The 18890-nt window shown below is 37.1% G+C and overlaps 1 protein-coding gene across 5 annotated transcripts; it reads right to left on the bottom strand.

The window, feature by feature from the left end:
• Positions 1-221: 221 nt before the first annotated feature.
• Positions 222-10814, bottom strand: MOS1 (modifier of snc1). Of its 5 annotated transcripts, none has more exons than XM_088210822.1 (10): positions 10673-10814; positions 8239-8314; positions 7022-7102; positions 6871-6915; positions 6344-6716; positions 5708-5819; positions 4995-5072; positions 3495-4839; positions 3153-3411; positions 222-3063 (listed from the first exon to the last, which is right to left on the bottom strand). In XM_088210822.1, the coding sequence occupies exons 2-10, from the start codon at positions 8268-8270 to the stop codon at positions 610-612; spliced, it is 4779 nt and encodes a 1592-aa protein (XP_088066948.1). In that variant the 5' UTR covers positions 8271-8314; positions 10673-10814; the 3' UTR covers positions 222-609. The 5 variants fall into 5 exon arrangements, with proteins under 5 accessions (XP_088066948.1, XP_088066951.1, XP_088066950.1 ...); XM_088210825.1 differs by having other exon boundaries at positions 5717-5819; XM_088210824.1 differs by lacking the exon at positions 10673-10814 and adding an exon at positions 10466-10659.
• Positions 10815-18890: the final 8076 nt, after the last annotated feature.

The following is an 18890-nucleotide window of genomic DNA, read 5'->3' as shown; positions in this document are numbered from 1 at the left end:
ATATAAGAAAGGAATTTACGCAACATTTGGATTTCTTTTCCCTAAAAGTCACTTAAATACATAAAAGATTAATTTAAAAGAAATTTTTTTTTTTTTTTTTTTTTTTTTTAAAAAAAAAGAAACCCTAGCATAGAATGCTACAAGTGAAAAAGAAGAGTTCCCTGATTAATTTGCCTTTCAAAGATGGCATTTAAGTAAATGTCGTATTCCTTGACATGAAATGGGAGAACCAGGAAAATTTGGATTACTTCATTCCTTCTTACCCCGTTCCAATTTAAATCTAAGCAAATAATGACCACCGAATACAAGGCTCAAGAAACATGCCACAAGGTTCCACAGCCAACATACCGTGACCATAATGCAATTGTTAATGTCAGATTATATTTGAGAAAGAAAAGATAAAAATAAAAACAGAACTAGACCATCCAATCACTTCTCATCTTTACCTACTTTTCTTTTTTTTTCTCGGCCAAGCCACCACATCACCATCTTTTCTCACTTCTACTCCTGCTCAAATGCACACACAATGGCAAATGGAGGAGTGTCTTCTTACCAAACTAAAACCTTTTCAGTTTACTCATCACCACTAATCGATCATAACACCACTAGTCAATCATAACTACCATCTGATCGAATACCACCACTTTGCCGACCATAAAAATTCCCTCCACCGCGTCTCGAGTGACTCTGACCCCTCTCCCTGAATCTTGGACCTGAATTATGAGAACTATCTTTTCTTCCTTCCGAAGTATTTACTTTGTCAATGCTCTGCTGCCCAATTGGCTGATATTCGTAATGTGAATTTTGCCTCTGCCTATCTCTGTTCCCAGGCACACCATATGAGCCCCAATCTCCATGCGATTCGTTCACTCTGACAAAGCGGTTACTTTGGCTTCCATTCTTGCGGAATCCTGAAGAGGAGCGTTGCTCAAGCCGAGTGTCCATATTTGACGAAGCAGGGTCAAGAGGGCCATCGGGCCCTTGATTTGTGGAGTAAGGTTGACCTCTATGTGACGCCATCCTCCTCTCCCTCCTAAGCTCTTGCTGCCCAGCATTAGGTGCTTCTTTCACATTACTCTTATCAGATAAGGACTGATCTTGGTGACGCTGACTCAACCCTCCGTCGGTGTCCTTTTCTATTTGACGTGGAAGTGAAACCTCAGCTGGCAGAGAATAATTCTTTTTGTTAGTCCTAGCAGCTTCAACCTCTGCATTTTGACTGCTAATGGCTCGGCTGCTTCGTTGACTAGAAACTGAAAGTGCCTGGAATTTGGGTTGCCAATGAGATGTTGATCTATCTCCAAGAGCACAATTTTCTTTGGAAGCAGAAGATAAATCTGTCTGACTCATCTCAGGGAATGATGATTGCATGTAATTTTTATCAGCATCGACAGTATGAATCTTCTGATCATCATGATTATTTCCTGTACCCTTGTGCCCCTTGTGTGCATGCCTCTTCCCTCTGCTTGTTAATCCCTGATCTTTTACAACAGGCATTGTCGATGTCTCAGAACTTTCTGGAATCTTCCAGTTGTCAGAAGTATTCCACTCGTCCCCATATTTGGGCTGCTCTCTTACTGAGCTTACTTCTTGTTTCAGGGAGTTTTGATGCTCAGCTGATTTTTGGACATTTCTACTTGAGTTTGAAGACTGTCCGTTATGGACTCCTTGCACTGGAGTTGATTCTCCTGAGCTCCGTTGACGCCATGATCCATGTATTTTTCCATGCTTGTTTGACCGAGCATCATCATTCCTGGACTCCAGAGCGGATCCTCCCTTTGCAATAGCTGGGCCAGCAGGCTGTGTAATCTCCGTACCTTGAGACACAGAATCCATTCTTCGAACAGTCTCATCAGACACAGACTGACTGACAGAAGAAACCACTGGTTGTTGACTGCCTCCTTGCTGAGCCTTTTCTTTCGCTACAGGCTTTGGAACATACCTCTCCATCTCGGCCCTCTTGTTCCTTGAATTATTCTGAACTTGATGATCACTTCTTGCAACTGGAGCAAGAGTCTCAGTTACAGTATTCTGGCTAGCTTCATTAGCAACCTCAGTTTTGTTGTGTGTCCGGACGGGTGCCCATATAACAGCATCACCAGTGTGAAACTTTTCTGATGATTTACTAGCCTGTGGATTTCTTTGTGTCCTGCGAGCATGCTGAGGTTTCCATTGGTTATTTGTTTGGCTACGGCTTTCTTCATTTGGTAAAGATAAGCGTTGCTCTGAACCCTGATTTGCACCTTTAGATTCCTTAGGTGATTGAAATTGGATAGCATCCCATTCGGATTCTGACACAATTGGCTTGCCACTATCAACCAAAGTGACTGCACTGTTTGTTTCTTTCACTGCTATGGACGGTAAAGACTCCTCCATCTTTTGCTTGTTCTTGCCACTCCTGTTATTCTTCCTTCTCTGTTGAACTGAAGACTCGGCAGCAACATTTGGGTTGACAGGCAAAGTTGACTCCCCGCCTGAGGCAACTTCATTGGCAACTAGTTCAGTAGATGGAGCAGAATTTACCACGTCTGTAGCACCCATAGGCCTAAACTTCTCAGAGGAATTTTTTTCCAGGGTAATATTCTGCCTTTGTTTATAACCCTGTCGCTTCAGCTTTGAGGCCACACCATCAGAAACATGTGTAGCATTATTACTGTGAGCAGTTTCAGCATTACTAATATCCTGATTCCAAGGCACCATTTCCTTCTGGGTACTTCTTGTCTCTGATTCGTTGGATAAAGCAGTGAATTTTTCAACTCCAGCAGTGCTGCTTTCACCAATCTGAGCAACTACATCAGGATTTGAAGCAAAATCTGGGCTCAATGTTCCAATTCTGTCAGCAAGTAAAGGTTCAGGACATGTTTCAGATTCTTCCAGCTTATTCTGGACAGTGCTTCCAGAACCACTTTCAGACTTTTTAGTTGTATCTTCTACTGCTTCGGCACGCCTATTCAATTCTTCCAGCTTTGCAAGAGCCTTTGCTCTCTGATCTCTTGCCCGTTCTTCCTCCTCCTTCTGTCGCTGCTTAACTCGTTGCTTGGCTAGTTCTCTCATCATAGCACGCTGATTAAAGAAATTCAGAAAAAAAGATGATAAGTCTCTCAGACCTTAGGAGTGTAATACTAGTGAATTATAATAAAATATGAAATTACCTGCGAGTGGCCATCACTTCGATCAGAAACAGGTGGCACGGACTCTCCCCCATCCTTCCCCTGAGAATTTGATCCAGACCTTTCAATAGACTCCATGGAGGCGGACTCTTGCAAAGGAATATTATCTGAGTTTGTAGGCAATATTACATTAGAGGAGTCTGAAACAAGAGGTTTCTTCCTCCAACCATCATTTTCATGGCTATTCAATCTTCCTTTGCCACGATGATCAGCTCTATTATGCATCCCATGGATAGATCTCCTGTGAATCTAAATATCAATATCTTCCCAACATGGGAAACAACAGATGTAGCATAAATGAGATTCATTAAACCAAGAACCAACCTGGAGCTGGCTGTTCCACTGGAAGATACAGATTCAAGATTCCCACTTACAGCAGAATCACCCACTTCAGGATGTATGGAACTAGTAATAATTCCAGTTGCTGGAGTTCTTTCAGGATGTATGGAGCTAGTAAGAGAACCAGTCAAAGCTTCATTTCCAGAATGGTAAGTCTTGGCATTACCACCTGCTGATTTACCATGCTGCTCCTCCCTACTTGGAACAGATGAGATGTCACGTTGTCCATCAGAGGCTCGGGACTTTGCATTCAAACCCTCTATCTTTTGAATCAAACTGGCATCTTTCGGGGCAGCCAAGACTTCTGGAACAGATGAATCGACATGTTCTGATTTCTTTGACAAAACATCACCTGATAACTTCAAATTTCCCATACTTTCAGGTGCTTTAGATTTGACATTGACAGGAGAGCCACCTCCCCTGTAGGCAGATGTCTGAGAAGAAGCTTCTACACCACCTACTATTCTCCCTATATCCATCTCTTCCTCCTTTCTGTGACTTTCTTTCATATCATTCTCCCATGATGATGGTCTTCTATTATCTCCCTTCTCTATACAGGGTTCATTGTTTGTTAAAGAGTCGTCCCGTTTCTCATCTTTCCCATCCCAACTGTCATGCTGCTTCAGCAGAACTTTGTAAGGTGCTCGAGTTTCATGCGGATGGCTAGATTCAACTTGTCCAGAAGAAAGAGCCTGGCTCGTAGGACCGTATCCACTAGCTCTGGCACGAGAACTTCCAGGATCAGGGGCACTTTGACCTGAGCACCTGTTATAAGCTGAGGGCCCAGTCGGCATTCCCATAAATGCTCTCTCTCGTTCATTTGAGTTACAGTAACCCATGGGAGGACCATAATAACCATCATAGGCCACTGGACCAGGGTAAAACCCAGGCCTAATTGGCATACCTGGCCTGATGTAAGCATCAGGCATGGGAGATCTGTACATGTCGCCATTTTTTGGGTGGTGTCCCCTTGGCCCAGCTCCGGGTGGGGGAATTGGTTGTGGGTTAGCAAGAGCAGCAGCTGGAATCTGTGGACGAAAATAAGGAAATGGCTCCATAGGAAAGCCCCCGGGGCCAACAGGGTGACCATATGGAGGACCTCCAGGTGGTCCTCTATACCAAACCCCACCTGGATGATTTATTGGAGGACCACGCCAAGTATCATAATGTGGAGGCGGAATGCTAGCATTTGGATATGGTTGTGGGCCTTGGGGATCTACTTGCCACTTTTCCACATTAGGCCATACTCCATCTTCGCTGTAAGGATGATTATCTCTTCTCCATGAGTTTGCAGTTGCACTGCTTGAATTTGAATTTACCAAAACATCACCTGAAATGGGAAATTTTAACACAAGTAGAAAGGTAGAAGGATAGGAGTTAAGAAAGTTCATAATAAGAAAACATCAATAGGACAGAAGACTTATCTAGTGGAGAAAGAAATTATAGCATCTCGATTAAACATGAAACAAAAGACATTAGTACAACCTGCTACAGAAGTCCCCGTCCTTTCTTTCGCAGCTGCTACTCCGCCAGATGACCCAGAACAGGCATGCCGACCATTATCTGCAATTAAATAGTTCGTCATGTACCTGAAAGTGTTGACTGTCATACAGTAACAAATATAGCAATTGAGCTAGACCAATGCTTTTAAATAGCCTTTAAAAATATCAATAATTACTGATACAGAGTATAACTTATTTTCTCCGTCACGCATCAAAAGCAATCAAATTCTTTTGTAATTATGTCCCGGAGAAGAACAGTTATCCATATTGAAGGATCAATAAGCAACAACTAAAATAGCGAAAATACCCTATGCCAATCAAAAACACTATTCCCTTCAAGAGAAGGTATGTAAATGTATTAATAATGGGGACCATACGGAATCAACAGATTCCTATAGAACTTTTTCTATCAAATTAAAAAAGGAAAAAGAAAAATCCGTCGACTTGTTATATCCAAAAAGGCAGCCATCAGTTCCTCAAGAAGAAAAAAAAGAAGACAACGGATGAGAAAAGAAACCTTGATAGAACTAAAGGTGATTGGGCAGCTAAAAATTAAAACTTTGAGAAAATAATGATACCACATGTTGAGGCGAGAAAAAAAATAAAAGAATCCAGTAACTGCACCACTCAAAAGAGAACCAAACATCAAAATCCAGTAATACGACATCAGAAAGCAGTCAGGTCAGTAATCTTTACTCATGAGACCTTGTGATTCTGTGTTCTTCCCAGAACAGTCTTTTTCAGAGCCAAGTGTAGGAAAATCTCCAGAAATCAAAGAAAACCCCTCGTTCTTGGAGGATATCACTCCCTGCATTAACAAGAACATGTCTCACATTTAGTAGACCATCAGGACCATTAACAACTCAAAGAACTCAAAGACTCCAGCCAGCATGTTGATATGGCATCTAAAGCAGTGTTCAGAATGCAGTGCTTCCATAAACAGCTGTTGTAATTTGCAGCCACATAAAGAATGAACAGAACCAGCAGTTCTTAACCTACTGATGATCGGAACTTGTTTATTTTTTTCCGTAAAATGATCACAAATGATTGCAAACACATGCATGCTTTGTTACCCACAAAAAGTGCCATGTGCATCCACCACATAGCAAGAACCATAAGCCATCAATCTCCAATATAAAACAACAGGAACTTAAATTAGTTAAATTTTCTGAGCCCAAAAGAACCAAAAGAAAATGAAAAGGTAGGAAGGAAGTGTTGGCAGACTTCATTTCAGTAAGATGTGTAGCAGTAAGTGCATAAAAAAATTTCACAAACATGCTAAACAATAAAGAAAAATGCATTATGTAAGATATGGAAAACCAAGAATCATACCAACTTCTCTGCTGTAGCAGCTCCAGCCCATGCCACTGAATTCTCAGACAAGGGTTCGGCAAATCGAGAGAGCTGAGAGCTGCCGGGTCTTGTTTCTGCACTGCGAGGTCGTAATGATGCTGACGTCTGGTTAGATGTCAATGACCCAGAAGCTGATGATGGTCTAGAATTTGAACCCCATACATTAGCAACAGGTTCATGTGCTCTATCACTACCAGCAGTTGATGGCCGAGTGCCACTTCCACCAGATGAAGGGCGGCCAGTAAGATGGCTGGGAGAGCCAGTACCACTATCAGCATGTGGTGACAGTGTGGAAGAGCCCCATGCGTTTGTTGCTGATGAAGATGTTTTGCTACCCCAGCCAAGAGTCCCCCTACAAAATGTGGGAAAAACTCATTATCTATCAAGAGAGAAGTGCAAATTTATGCTATGTAAGAAAATTAACATAATCTATTGGGTTGAGGTGGGGAAAGCGAAGAAGAGAGAGACTATATGAATAAGCAGAAATACTCAAGGATGTTACTTACTTGGGAACAATTTCCACATTTGGGTCCAAACCATGATTTTCTAACCTTAAAACAGCAGAGAGAAAAGATGAATGTTGATAGCAGGGAACCAAGCAAAGTATGAAGTTGAAGATAATAACCAATATAAAATCACCACGAAGAAAATAAATACCTTTGACTCGGTAGGTTTATAGGTTTTGGGACAGCAACTTTTCCCAGAACAGTCATTCCACTTCTTCTCGCCGAAGCCCATCTAAGAAGATTTGCAACATTAGGGAAAAAGATTTTGTTGATAATATTTCATGAAAATGAAAGTCAAATGCAACAAAACCAAATTACACAATGACTACAAACCCGCATAGATGCTAAAGACTCATACTGGAAACGTCTCACAAGCTTTTATAACAAAACCATGTAAGTAATACTCTTCAACTTCAGATATTGGTAGACGATAAGTTAGAAAAAATACACAATAAAAGATTAAGATTTGCACCAATAATAGATCAACATCTTCTCTAGTTCGCCAACAAAACAGATGCCAGCAACAATGTCCTCTGGAGAAGAATATGAAAACAGCTCCAGTCTCACTATGTCTTTTGCAAGCAAATGCGATAAATGACTACTAAAGAAGCAAAGCAATCCAACTAACATCTTAATATTTTTACTCGCATATTTGCTACTTAAATTTGAAAAGAGAAAAGGAGAGTCCTTTTAACATGATCACTGGACAACCCAAAAAAAAAGGACCAAAATCTCTACCTCACAAGAACATAACACTCAACCAAACATTTATAAAGCCTCCAAAAGACCAGTCACAAACACCTCCAAAATTCATATAACTAAAGCACTACTAAGCATAAACCAAACAGGCTCTCCCAGATCTTCATAAGAGGTTCATGTTAGTCATTTGAGAGAAAAATGAAGAAACAAAAAGGTCAGCATTCTCCAATTCCCAGTCTTCCTTCTATTCCAGATTTCCATTGGCTGGCTGCATATCACAAGAGGAACATAGGGGGACAAAAATCATCACCCAGTTTTTAATTGCCACAAGGAATATTGCATGGATTGGATGTACAGATTTCACCTTTTTTTAAGTACTATGAAATAAGTTGGTTAAATTTTAGAATACAATAAACTGAACCGTCCATACCTATTCTCTTTAATCAGCTAATATCTACTTTGTTAGGCACTGCTCTTTCTAAAATAAACTTTCAGTACAACAAGCTCCTAATTCTAAAGTTAAACCAGTAATTCATAACATCTAAATCATGCATAGAAAGCTGCAAAGCAAGTCATAGCCTGAAGCATTTCAATAATCGAGATTTTAAACTGACACTCAAAAGATCAAAGACAATAGAAATCCAAAGACCAAACAAGAAAAGAAAATACCTTCGCTCTCCAGTCAGTGTACTTGATGACATGATTCAGTGGACGTGGCAAGTCATTCAAATAAATATGACACAATCTGAAGGAAAAATAGTGAAAGAAAGAGATGAGGGGGGGAGAGAGAGAGAGAGAGAGAGACAGCAAGAAAAAATTCCATCAATATGCTTCTGAAAATGAAAATGCAAAGGTAGGAAGATGATTGCTCACAAGAAAACAATTTGCATATTTGAAAAGATAAACAATGCAAGGACATAACAGAAAACCCATTCATCTTAAACACAGCTAAACAAAAACAAACATAATATCATTTCATATGTAATAAAAAATTTATGCTTTCAATATATAGTTACGAAAACTTTCTGCCATGATTTATACAGAAGAAACACTGTAGGTTGGACAATACTTCAACAAAAAAAAAAGGAAAAAATAAAGAATAAAATAAAAAAAACATAGAAAAATCTAGAGTTCAACCCATAAGCCTCAGTAACCTTTTGCTTACTTCTGTGTCTATAATAACGTTGGTTCCACATTGAAAATTGTGGAGCCAGAGGGAAAAATCTATATGCCAATTTAATGTATATATAAAACTAATTTAATTTACTTCAGTCAGTCCCTTAGCCATCTATAAAGGGCACTCATATTTCCTAAAGAAAGTCAACTCTTCCCACTCAAACCATAGCCTAATAATTCTTGGTTCACTCTTAATCCTGGAGATGATACCAGTAAAAAGTTGCTACAGATACCAAAAAGTTCACAAGGCACAGCTTTCTTATTCTCATTTCAAACTAAATGGTGATTTTCCCTTTGCATGTCCATTCTTAACTTAGAAAATCCCATTGTACAATTTAAGAGTGGCATTAAAAATACTTATTTTCACATAGCTGATCCCACTTTCCCCACAATTAAACCTGCCAGGCAAATTTAAAACTAGATAAACAACAAGCATAATAAGATAGAAGGCCTCATTCAACAGGTCTTACCACTATAGATTCAGAAATAAATTTTAAGAAGAACAAAAATATGCCCAACTAACAGACATGCCTTTGGTAAAACAAGAAATTACGATCAAACTAATTGCCTTCAAGCTCAGACATAAGGCGTGTGACTGAGACTTCTAATACACAAATAAGTCGCAATATTGCACACTCCATCAGAGCAGAAGTCACTGAACTACATTCCTTCATAACACATTTGAGAAGTAAACAGAAGTTCATAACTGCTGCACTATGATCTCAGTTATTCACTTATCAATGATATGCAACTTTGACCATCAGTTAGTTTCCACTTTCAAGTAACTTTCCCCACTTCAACCAGCATATCCAAAATATTTCCAAATAAACCATCATTCTAAACTTCTCATGACTTACCCCTTTTGATCAGAGCTACAAATCAACCACAAGTTCTATCAGCATCTCTACCTGACATTTACAAGGAAACATTAGGCTGAATATCTGTCGTCACCATCTCCTACGCACTAATATCCACTCTACTAAAAGCAACATAGGCTTCTTCCCAGAAAATTCAAGCTCACCATTATCTTTTACCCAAAAAGATTCATATACATAACATGCTATAAGTTTCTCTTAACCATTTTCCTAGATGAAACTTCTCGATGCATGTACGTCACCAATAATGAAACCATTAAAAATTATTTTTGCTACTAATAGGAAGGAATATCGCTTTGTCCTTCCTCATCTAACCAAAAGATTCCAATTCTAAAATCTCATCATTTTTCTCATCTCAACTATCCTCCATACGAACATCTTGAAAAACTGAATTTGGTAATATGTTAAATTCATAAAAATGAATCTAGCCGTTTAATCACTCCGGCAAATAAGCAATTTCTCATACGCAGAACATATAAAGCATTTGAATACTTTATTCATCTTAATCCACCTCGACAATACACATCGACTTCAAATCCATTCCTCCCATCATATCTAGGCATAGGAAAACAAACTGGGGAGTTACTGCCGTTGCCCTTAATCATGAACTCTTTTTCTCCCTTCAAATGTAAGGATGCGACATAATAACGGAGTAAAAGAAAAGATAAAGCTACTCAACAACATCCGTGTTAATTTACTCCAACGCAACCAAAACAATATCTTCGCAGTTGCAAGAGCCGCGATTAACACAGTAGCACCACAAAAGTTACCAAAGAAAAATCACAATCAAGTAACACTCCCAATATCGAACAAGGAAAAATAATAATGGTGAACCAAAAACGTACACATGTTAATGGTTCGCAGAAGATTAAATCATACTCCAAAAGAAAATAAAAGCCGAAATCCCACCCACAGAAAATCCATTGCAGTAAGTAAAAATTCCTTAGGATAGTTATTCATCACTTGTCCCTTTCTTTTCCCATCCTCTTCCCAAATTTTCTCGCCAAACAAACAGACGCAAATTTCAATAGCAGCGAAGGAGTATTACTTGCCTTAAATACGATATATTTTGGTGCCGTTTTAGAAACCCTAGAGAGTGAAAACCAAATAGAGATGGTGAGAAACAAAGAAAGATCGAAGCGTCACGAGTTATGTGAGACCGCAAAAGAGAGAGAACTAGAGAAATCGAAAAGAAAAGATGAGAGAGATCTGTGTAACTGTGAAAGCAACGCAGGTTAATGGTTTCAGATCGGGGAGATAGAGAAAGGGAGAAAGAGAAAAAAATGAGAGAAGAGGAAGAGAGAGCTGACGAAGAATGAAACGAGAGTTTGGGTTCAGGAGTTGCCCCAGCCCAAATTTTATGTTAATATGCAGAGAAAAATACCAACAACAAAAAAAAGATACTATAAATTAATATAAATTAGGAAAATAAAAGCAATTTTTTTATATTTACGGGAAATATTATTAAAATAATTTAAACTTTAAATTTATTTTAAAAGTAAGTTTTTTAAGAATAGTTAATTTTAAAATTATATATTATTTTATTCTATCCATTAGAAAATGACTAAAAACATAAATTCAAATTTGAGAATCCGATTATTCTCAAATTTCAATGTATAGCAATGTAAAGTTATGGTGCTTAGATGAATAGTGTAACGGCCCCGAAAATTAAAAAGAAATGTATAAATTTATTCTAAGTGCAGAAGCGAAATAAAATAGATTATGATTAACATTTCTTACACAATAACCAAAACGAATTAAACGTATAAAAAAATAAACTAACTAAAGAAAATACTATGAATGAATATTACAAGGAAAACTAATAAATTCTTAGGCTTTTACTCGCCGTCTTCCTGCAGAATGGGCTCGGGAACTAAGTCCTCCTAATCTGTAATGGTTAAGTAAGGAATGAGCTACACTAACCCAGTAAAGTCATCACACTATCTTACTGTCACAGAAATAAATATTAGTAGAAAACAAAAAGGACCAATGGAGCATAATTTATAACAAACTCATTTATCAATAATAAAAACATTTACTGTCCACTTACCTCAATGAGATTCATGAAAACAACTTATGAGAAACAATAACATCATAAACATCATAAGATCATACACACTCTGTAACATAACACATATCATGCTTTTGTATTTCAATCATCAGACAATAAATTTCCTCTTTTATCAGCCTACTAGTATCCATGGGGACCCATAGGGGGTCCCCGCTACACGTGAACCATTCACATTAATAACTTAATTCCAAGGTCGTCCCCATACCCGTCCGGTATGGGTGTCAAAACCATAAATCTCAATACCTCGTTCGGTATGAGGGTGAAACGGGTCATCCTCATACCCCATCTGGTATGGGCACCAAAACACATAAAGTCTCCATACCCCGTCCGATATGAGAGACCACGTTCCCTATAGGATCCCTTATGGACCCGATCCGTCCACCATCTCCCAAGATATCTAGTTAGACTGTCGACATTATCCATTTATCAATTCACATACTTTTTTTCATTTTTTTCTTAATCTCAATTATCCAATCAAACATAAACATGTAAACTAGTAATGGACACCAAACAAGACAACACAACATCGGGTTCACAATAATTCAAACCATAATAAATAAAACCGTGATTCATGCATATGAAATCATAGAATAAACACATCAGGCACCATACTGCATTCAAAACTGTAAAATAAATCAAACAACACCTGACTGAAAAAATACATCAGATTCAGACTCCATTAGCAGTCTTAATTAATTATACATATCTATTAATTCATAAAATACAGTTTTATCATTTATTAAGCTTTAATGTTGTGATAGAAAATAGGGTGAGAGATCCTTACTTGTTTCGGAGTCTGAAATTGAGTTCTCACTGCGCCTACGGATAGCCCCTAGATTCCCTGAATTTTTTCCTAGAAACTGAAACACACTTCCGGTACCTGTACATGTCCCCAAAAAACCTCAAATCAGACCCAAGGCCCTTTTAGCCAATTTTAGAATTCTGGCATGGCGGCTCCGCCGTGCTCCGACAACGGTGTCGCTGCCCACAGCGGTGATCTGCCTCGGGTTGGCCGTTTCCAACTGTTTTTGGCCGAATTCGTTAAACTTGCATTGGTTCCTGTAATAAAACACCCCTAGGGCCCTCGGTGGGCAAAAAAATTTCAGAAAATCGAGACTTACCCGCGGCGAAGCTCTCGGGTGCGGCGGCTCCTCCGACGCGAGTTATGATTTGATATTTTGCTCCGGTCAACCTGTAGAGAAAAGGACGGTGGTCACAATGGTATAAAAATTATATCGAATGGGAACCGGGAAGGGCCTCATCGGAGGTAAAAACTGAGAAAATTCACGGCAGTGCTGCTAAACTTCGACGGTATTTTCCGGCCAATTGGTTGGTGGTTTGGCTCTGATTTGGCCACAGAGAGGTTCAACATTGAAAAACGAGCCAAGGGGAGAAATTTTACCTCGTTTGGTGACCGAAAAATCCTCCAGTGCGGTGGTGGGTGGCGGTGGCCGGTTCCTCAAGTGGCTGGGTCGTCTTCTCCGACGAGGGTTCTAACAGCTAGGGTTTGGGGTTGGGTGTGGATGCGATTATTTATAACCTTCCCCTTTTAATCTGAGCCGTTCATTATGATTTAATCTGGGCCGTCCATTGCAATGCGATTTGGGTCGTCCGTACGTGATCAAATCTGGGCCGTCCGCACGCGTGAGATCTGGGTCGTCCATGCGTGCTTTTGATCTGGATTGTCCGTGCGCGCGGGAACGGATCTAGGCCATCCGATCGCGCGCACGCGAATCACCCACTTGTCTCCGTCCCGCGTGGCTTCCCATGTCAGCGTCCCTGCCATGCGGCGTGTCCTGGTTGGCCGGGGCTGTTGACACGGCTGCTGATGTGGCGCTATTTTTTTAAATTGCGTTTTGACCCCCCAGTTTTCGATTTTCTTTTTAAAAACACCCCTAAAATCTAAATTTTCACCCCTTTTTTCCAAAATCAATTTCAATTAAATCCTAAAAATAATTTTACCCCATTTTATTATTATTATTATTTTTATTTCTATTAAATTAAATTAAATTAAATTAAAACCTTATAGATTAATTATTAAAATAAAATAGAATTAGACCAAATTCTAATAAAATAAAAATAAAATAAAATAAAAGTTCCGGGTGTTACAAATAGGAACAAATTTAGAATTTATATAAAATTTATCTATAAAATTCATTTATTTTAATTATATAAATATTTTTATTACAAAATAATTTAAATAAATAAATTTTCCTATGGAATTAAAATAATAATTCGATATGATTTTGAATTTATTTTAATTCTATATAAAATTTTACATGAACTTAATTTTATTATCTTTAAATTAAAGCGTGAATGCACAAATAAATTCTATATAACTTTTTTATATTTTAAATATTGCGTATATTAATTTTTGCAAATTTTTTAAAATAAAATATAAAATAGAATCATAATTATGGAGATAAAAAATCATTCATATATAAAAAGACCGACAACTCAAGGCTCTCATCCATGTAAATAAAATTATTAAACAATTATACAACTTTCAATGTGCATAGTTTTCAAATTTTACTCTCTTACAAGTACTTTTAAAATTATTTATCTATAATTTTTTTATCATTTCCATACATAAACAGATAACCAACGGATATATTATTTCTAATAAATCTAACTTTGAAAGAAAAAAATCATCTATCAAATATCAGAATAAATAATTCATTTAATTCACAGTTGAAAGTTATCACAATGAACTTCAGTAGAACCAAACACTGCGAACTAAAAAATGTTGGAAAAGTTAGAATAACATTATATGCATTAACTTGAAGGAGTAGATCTGGGCATGAACGCTTAAAAAAATAGGTTAAATAAGAGTGGATCCTATATAGAATTGGATAGATAATTTCCAAAATTGGATCTTGCATAATCAAATCAACAATAGTTTTGTAAAGTAAAATCAATTTTCAGGTTAAGGGTCCTACTATTTATTATTTAACATTAGACCACTTTGATATTATTGATTCTCCAACATATACCTAATTCCAAATATCTACTCTCATTAAATATTTAACCAAGTGAATAACCTTATGAAACATCCATGGAGTCTCTAAATGCTTAGTATTTAGTCTTGTGTATATATAGGTGAAATAGATATAGGGCATATATTCAACAAAATTTAAAAAAAAAATCATATGGAATGTAAAAATATTTCATGTCAATCATTTAATACGTTAAAGATAACCATGTGTATAAAACATTTACTTGATCTTCATTCTCATACTAAACATATCACAAAAATACTTTTGTATTGCAAATGACAATATGAATATTTAGAATTAGAATCCCATAAGTATATGTTTTTCTTGATTTATGCATTTATTACTTTACGTAATTAAACATGTTATCTTTTCACCGAAATGAAAAACCATGTAGAGATTAAAGGTTTTTCACATGACCTAAATAAAATTTACATGTTTAGCTCAATGATGTTTTTTCTAGGGATGAAATCTTTTGGTATCATAGCATAAACAACCAAAGACTTTTAAATGATTGAATAATATGTCAAAGGGTGTCCTATTATTGATGACTAGAGAACATATACTTTTAATTAGATAAACTGCTTAAAGGATACAATATGTTTAGAATTTCATTGGTAATTAAGCTTGAAACCGTAGTATTTTTGCCACATTTATGAGGTATTGATGCTTTCCTTCAAGCATATTATTCTGTTGTGGTGTATAAGGGCATGAATTTTAATGGATATCACCTTTTTCAGCATAAAAGTTTGGCATTTTGTACTCTTTGTTGTTGTCTGATTTAATATACTTGATTTTTTTTTATTAAAATGCACTTATACATATGTAAAAAAGAAAAAAAAAATTGATGATGATCTTTCTCACTTTTACTTTTATCCTCATGGGAAATAATCAAGTATACTTACTCTTATCATTAACAACAGTTAGAAAATAATGGTGTCCATATAAAGTAGCAAAAAAAATTGGACTTTAAATATCAAGATGCAACAAATCAAAGCATTGCTCAGTTTTTGAGCTACTTATTTGAAAGGGCAGCTTTTTTTGTTTAGTAAAATGACTAGTATCATATATAAAATATGAATTAGTTATAATGAAATTATCAGTTTATGTAGTATATAAAGTCTTGTCCAAAAAGGATGTACAAGATGGAAATGCCATAAAGTTTGGTTGTTAACAACATGAGAAAAATTATTAAATTTACTCTTGATTATAAACCTAATAATGAGAATGCTCTTGGTCTTTAGAAGTTAAAGATGATATACTCTATTTTATTATTTAGTTGTACTAATCATCTTCCAATTCTACGCATCTTGGATGAAACAACAATTGTCATTGAATATAAGCTATAATAAAGAGTTGTAGTAATATGCTAATAAAAATGAGATTAAGTTAGCAATTAAGTACATAGAGAACATTGTGTAAAGTAAGGGTAAGTGTAAGGTACCAATCTCTAACATGTGTTGCACTCACAGTTCGTGAATATCAAATAGACGTAACCAAATTGAGTATAATTATCTATAAATATGATAAAATAAATAACACCATGTCTTGCCCTTGCATTCATTGTACCACATATGTTAGAATGAATTAATTGCAATAAAGTATTTGCTCTCATGGCTTTTCCAAATAGTTTTCTTACTATTTTTCTAGATAGGCAATGCTCAAAAGTAAACAAATTACTTTTTTTATATTTTCTAGTAAGCCCTTTTTTGGCTAATCTATTCATCCGTTATTGACCAATGTGGCAAAATCTAGTGTGTCAAACATTCACATCAATTCCAACACTATTAGAAGATGTAAATGAAGAAAAATTAATATTATAAGAACTATAGTCAACATCCAAAGTAATAAAACCATTTATAAAATAACCATATTTATAATAGCTTGTTTCTAAATACAAGCTTACACCACTAGGTTTAAAGTTCAAACTGAACCTAAGTTTAATTAAAATTAAACACAAGAATTAAATTCTGATAAATTTATGGAGCAAATAGCACATCATGTAGGAACAGGTTTCAACCTTCACAGATCACTAACTTGCATGTACTAATGCCCTGTCCTTTACTTTTGAATTATTTCCTACATATATCCATCATGCTCCATACGGAATGCATCAGAATTCTACGAAGTCATTCCTGTCCTTGCTATATGATCTGTGGCTGATACGTCTATAGTCCAAAAAAGATTAGATTTAGTTAGAAAGACAAAATTAGAAACGAAAATTGCACTCACACATGCAAATAAGTCTTTTACCTTTTTAGGCTCATTGTAATCACAAGCAAAATAACCCTTGTTGTCACAGTTATAGCATTTCACCTTTGTTACATATATTTTTTTGAAATGATGTTTTCCTTTCTGTTGTTGGTGAAACTTTATTTTCTTGCTGGATTTGGGATCCTCTTTTTCCTTTTGTTGGGATCCACCATGGAACTTCTACTTATGTCCCTCATCACCTTGGGAGCTAAAATCAGTCATGTACACATTAGTACTTAATTTATTGGACTCAATTTAATCCTCTTTTAACTCCAAATGTCTAATGACATCTTCAAGAGATCTAACGCTTTCATTATGTGTAACACCCAACATTTCATTATTTTTATTTTTATTAATTATTATTATTATTATTTATATAAATATAATTATTATTTATATGATTTTAATTTAATTTATTTAATTTTAATTTGATTTAATGAAAATAATAATAATAATAATAATAATAAGGGTAAAAATTGGTTAGGGATTTAATTGAAAATAATTTTGGGGAAAAGGGGTGAAAATTTGGGTTCTAGGGTATGTTCGAAAAAAAAATCAGAAACCGGGAGTCAAAACGCAATTTAAAAAAGTTACGCCACGTCAGCTGCCCGGTCAGCCGCCCTAATCAACCAGGACGCGCCAGGTGGCAGAGGCGCTGACGCGGGAGGCCACGCAGGGGGAGCCACGTAGGCAATCCGCGTGCGCGCGATCGAATGGCTGAGATCCGTTCCCACGCGCACGGACGGTTCAGATTGAATCACGCATGGACGGCCTAGATTGAATCGTAATGAAGGGCCTAGATTCACTCCCTATTTAATCTTGATCGGACGGTCCAGATTAAAAGCGATGGACGACCCATATCAAAAGTGGATGGGTATAAATAACCCCATTCGCACCCAAACCCTAACCCTAGCCGCCAGAGCCCTTCGTTGGAGAAGTCAGCCGAGTTGCCAGGGAGCCGACCGCCGCTACCCGCCGCCGTACCAGAGTAATTTCTGACCACCAAACGAGGTAAAAGTTTCCCCTCTTACACGAAATTCAATTTTAAACTCACCCATGGCCAAATCGGAGTGAAAGAACTGGCTGATTGGCTAGAAAATGTCGCTGAAACTCGGCGGCACTGCCGCGGGGTGTTTCGAAAAATGCCTCCGATGAGGCCCTTCTCGATTCCCATTCGATGTGATTTTTCCACCGTTATGATCATCGTTTCCTTCTCTACAGGTTGACTGAAGCAAAATACCCAACCGCAACGTGAGTCGGAAGAGCCGCCACACCAGAGGGCCCCACCGCCAGTGAGTTTCGATTTTTTGCAATTTTTTTGGCCTACCAGGGGTCCTAAGTGTGTTTTCTCGTAGGAACCGGTGCAAGTTCGGCTGAATTCAGCTGAAAATAGTAACCTGAGGCGGAGCGCCGCCGTGCCAGAATTCTGAAATTGGCCGAGTAGGGCCTGGGTCTGATTTTGGGTTTATTTAGAACACTTGTAGGTACCGTAAGCACGTTTCAGTTCTCGAAGGAAAATTCAGGGAACCTAGGGACTGCCCGTAGGCGCAGTAACCGTCTAATTTTCGGTGTTGAATCAAATAAGGAGCTCTCACCCTATTTCCTATCATGGAATTAAAGTTCAAATAAATAATAATACGGTCCTTTGTACAAATTAAATGGATGTGCTTGATTAATTACGGATTGCTAATGGAGCCCAAATCGGACATTGTTTTCTGTCAATTACTGTTGATTTATTGTACAGTCTAAAAGCATGATGATATCTTGTTTATATATATATGATTTAAATGCATGTATTACTATCTTACTTGACTACTGTTCGATTTCAGGAATCTAAGATATGATTGCATTGTTGGATGCATGTTACTTGTTTATGTATTTATGTTTGATTTGCTAACGGAGACTAAAGATAAATAGAAATGAGATGTGATATGATAAATGGATAAGATGATA

The sequence above is a fragment of the Carica papaya genome, chromosome 9, assembly GCF_054855325.1.
Source record: "Carica papaya isolate Zhongbai chromosome 9, ASM5485532v1, whole genome shotgun sequence".
In the NCBI taxonomy this organism is placed as follows: Eukaryota; Viridiplantae; Streptophyta; class Magnoliopsida; order Brassicales; family Caricaceae; genus Carica; species Carica papaya.
This window is presented reverse-complemented; position numbering and strand designations above follow the sequence as displayed.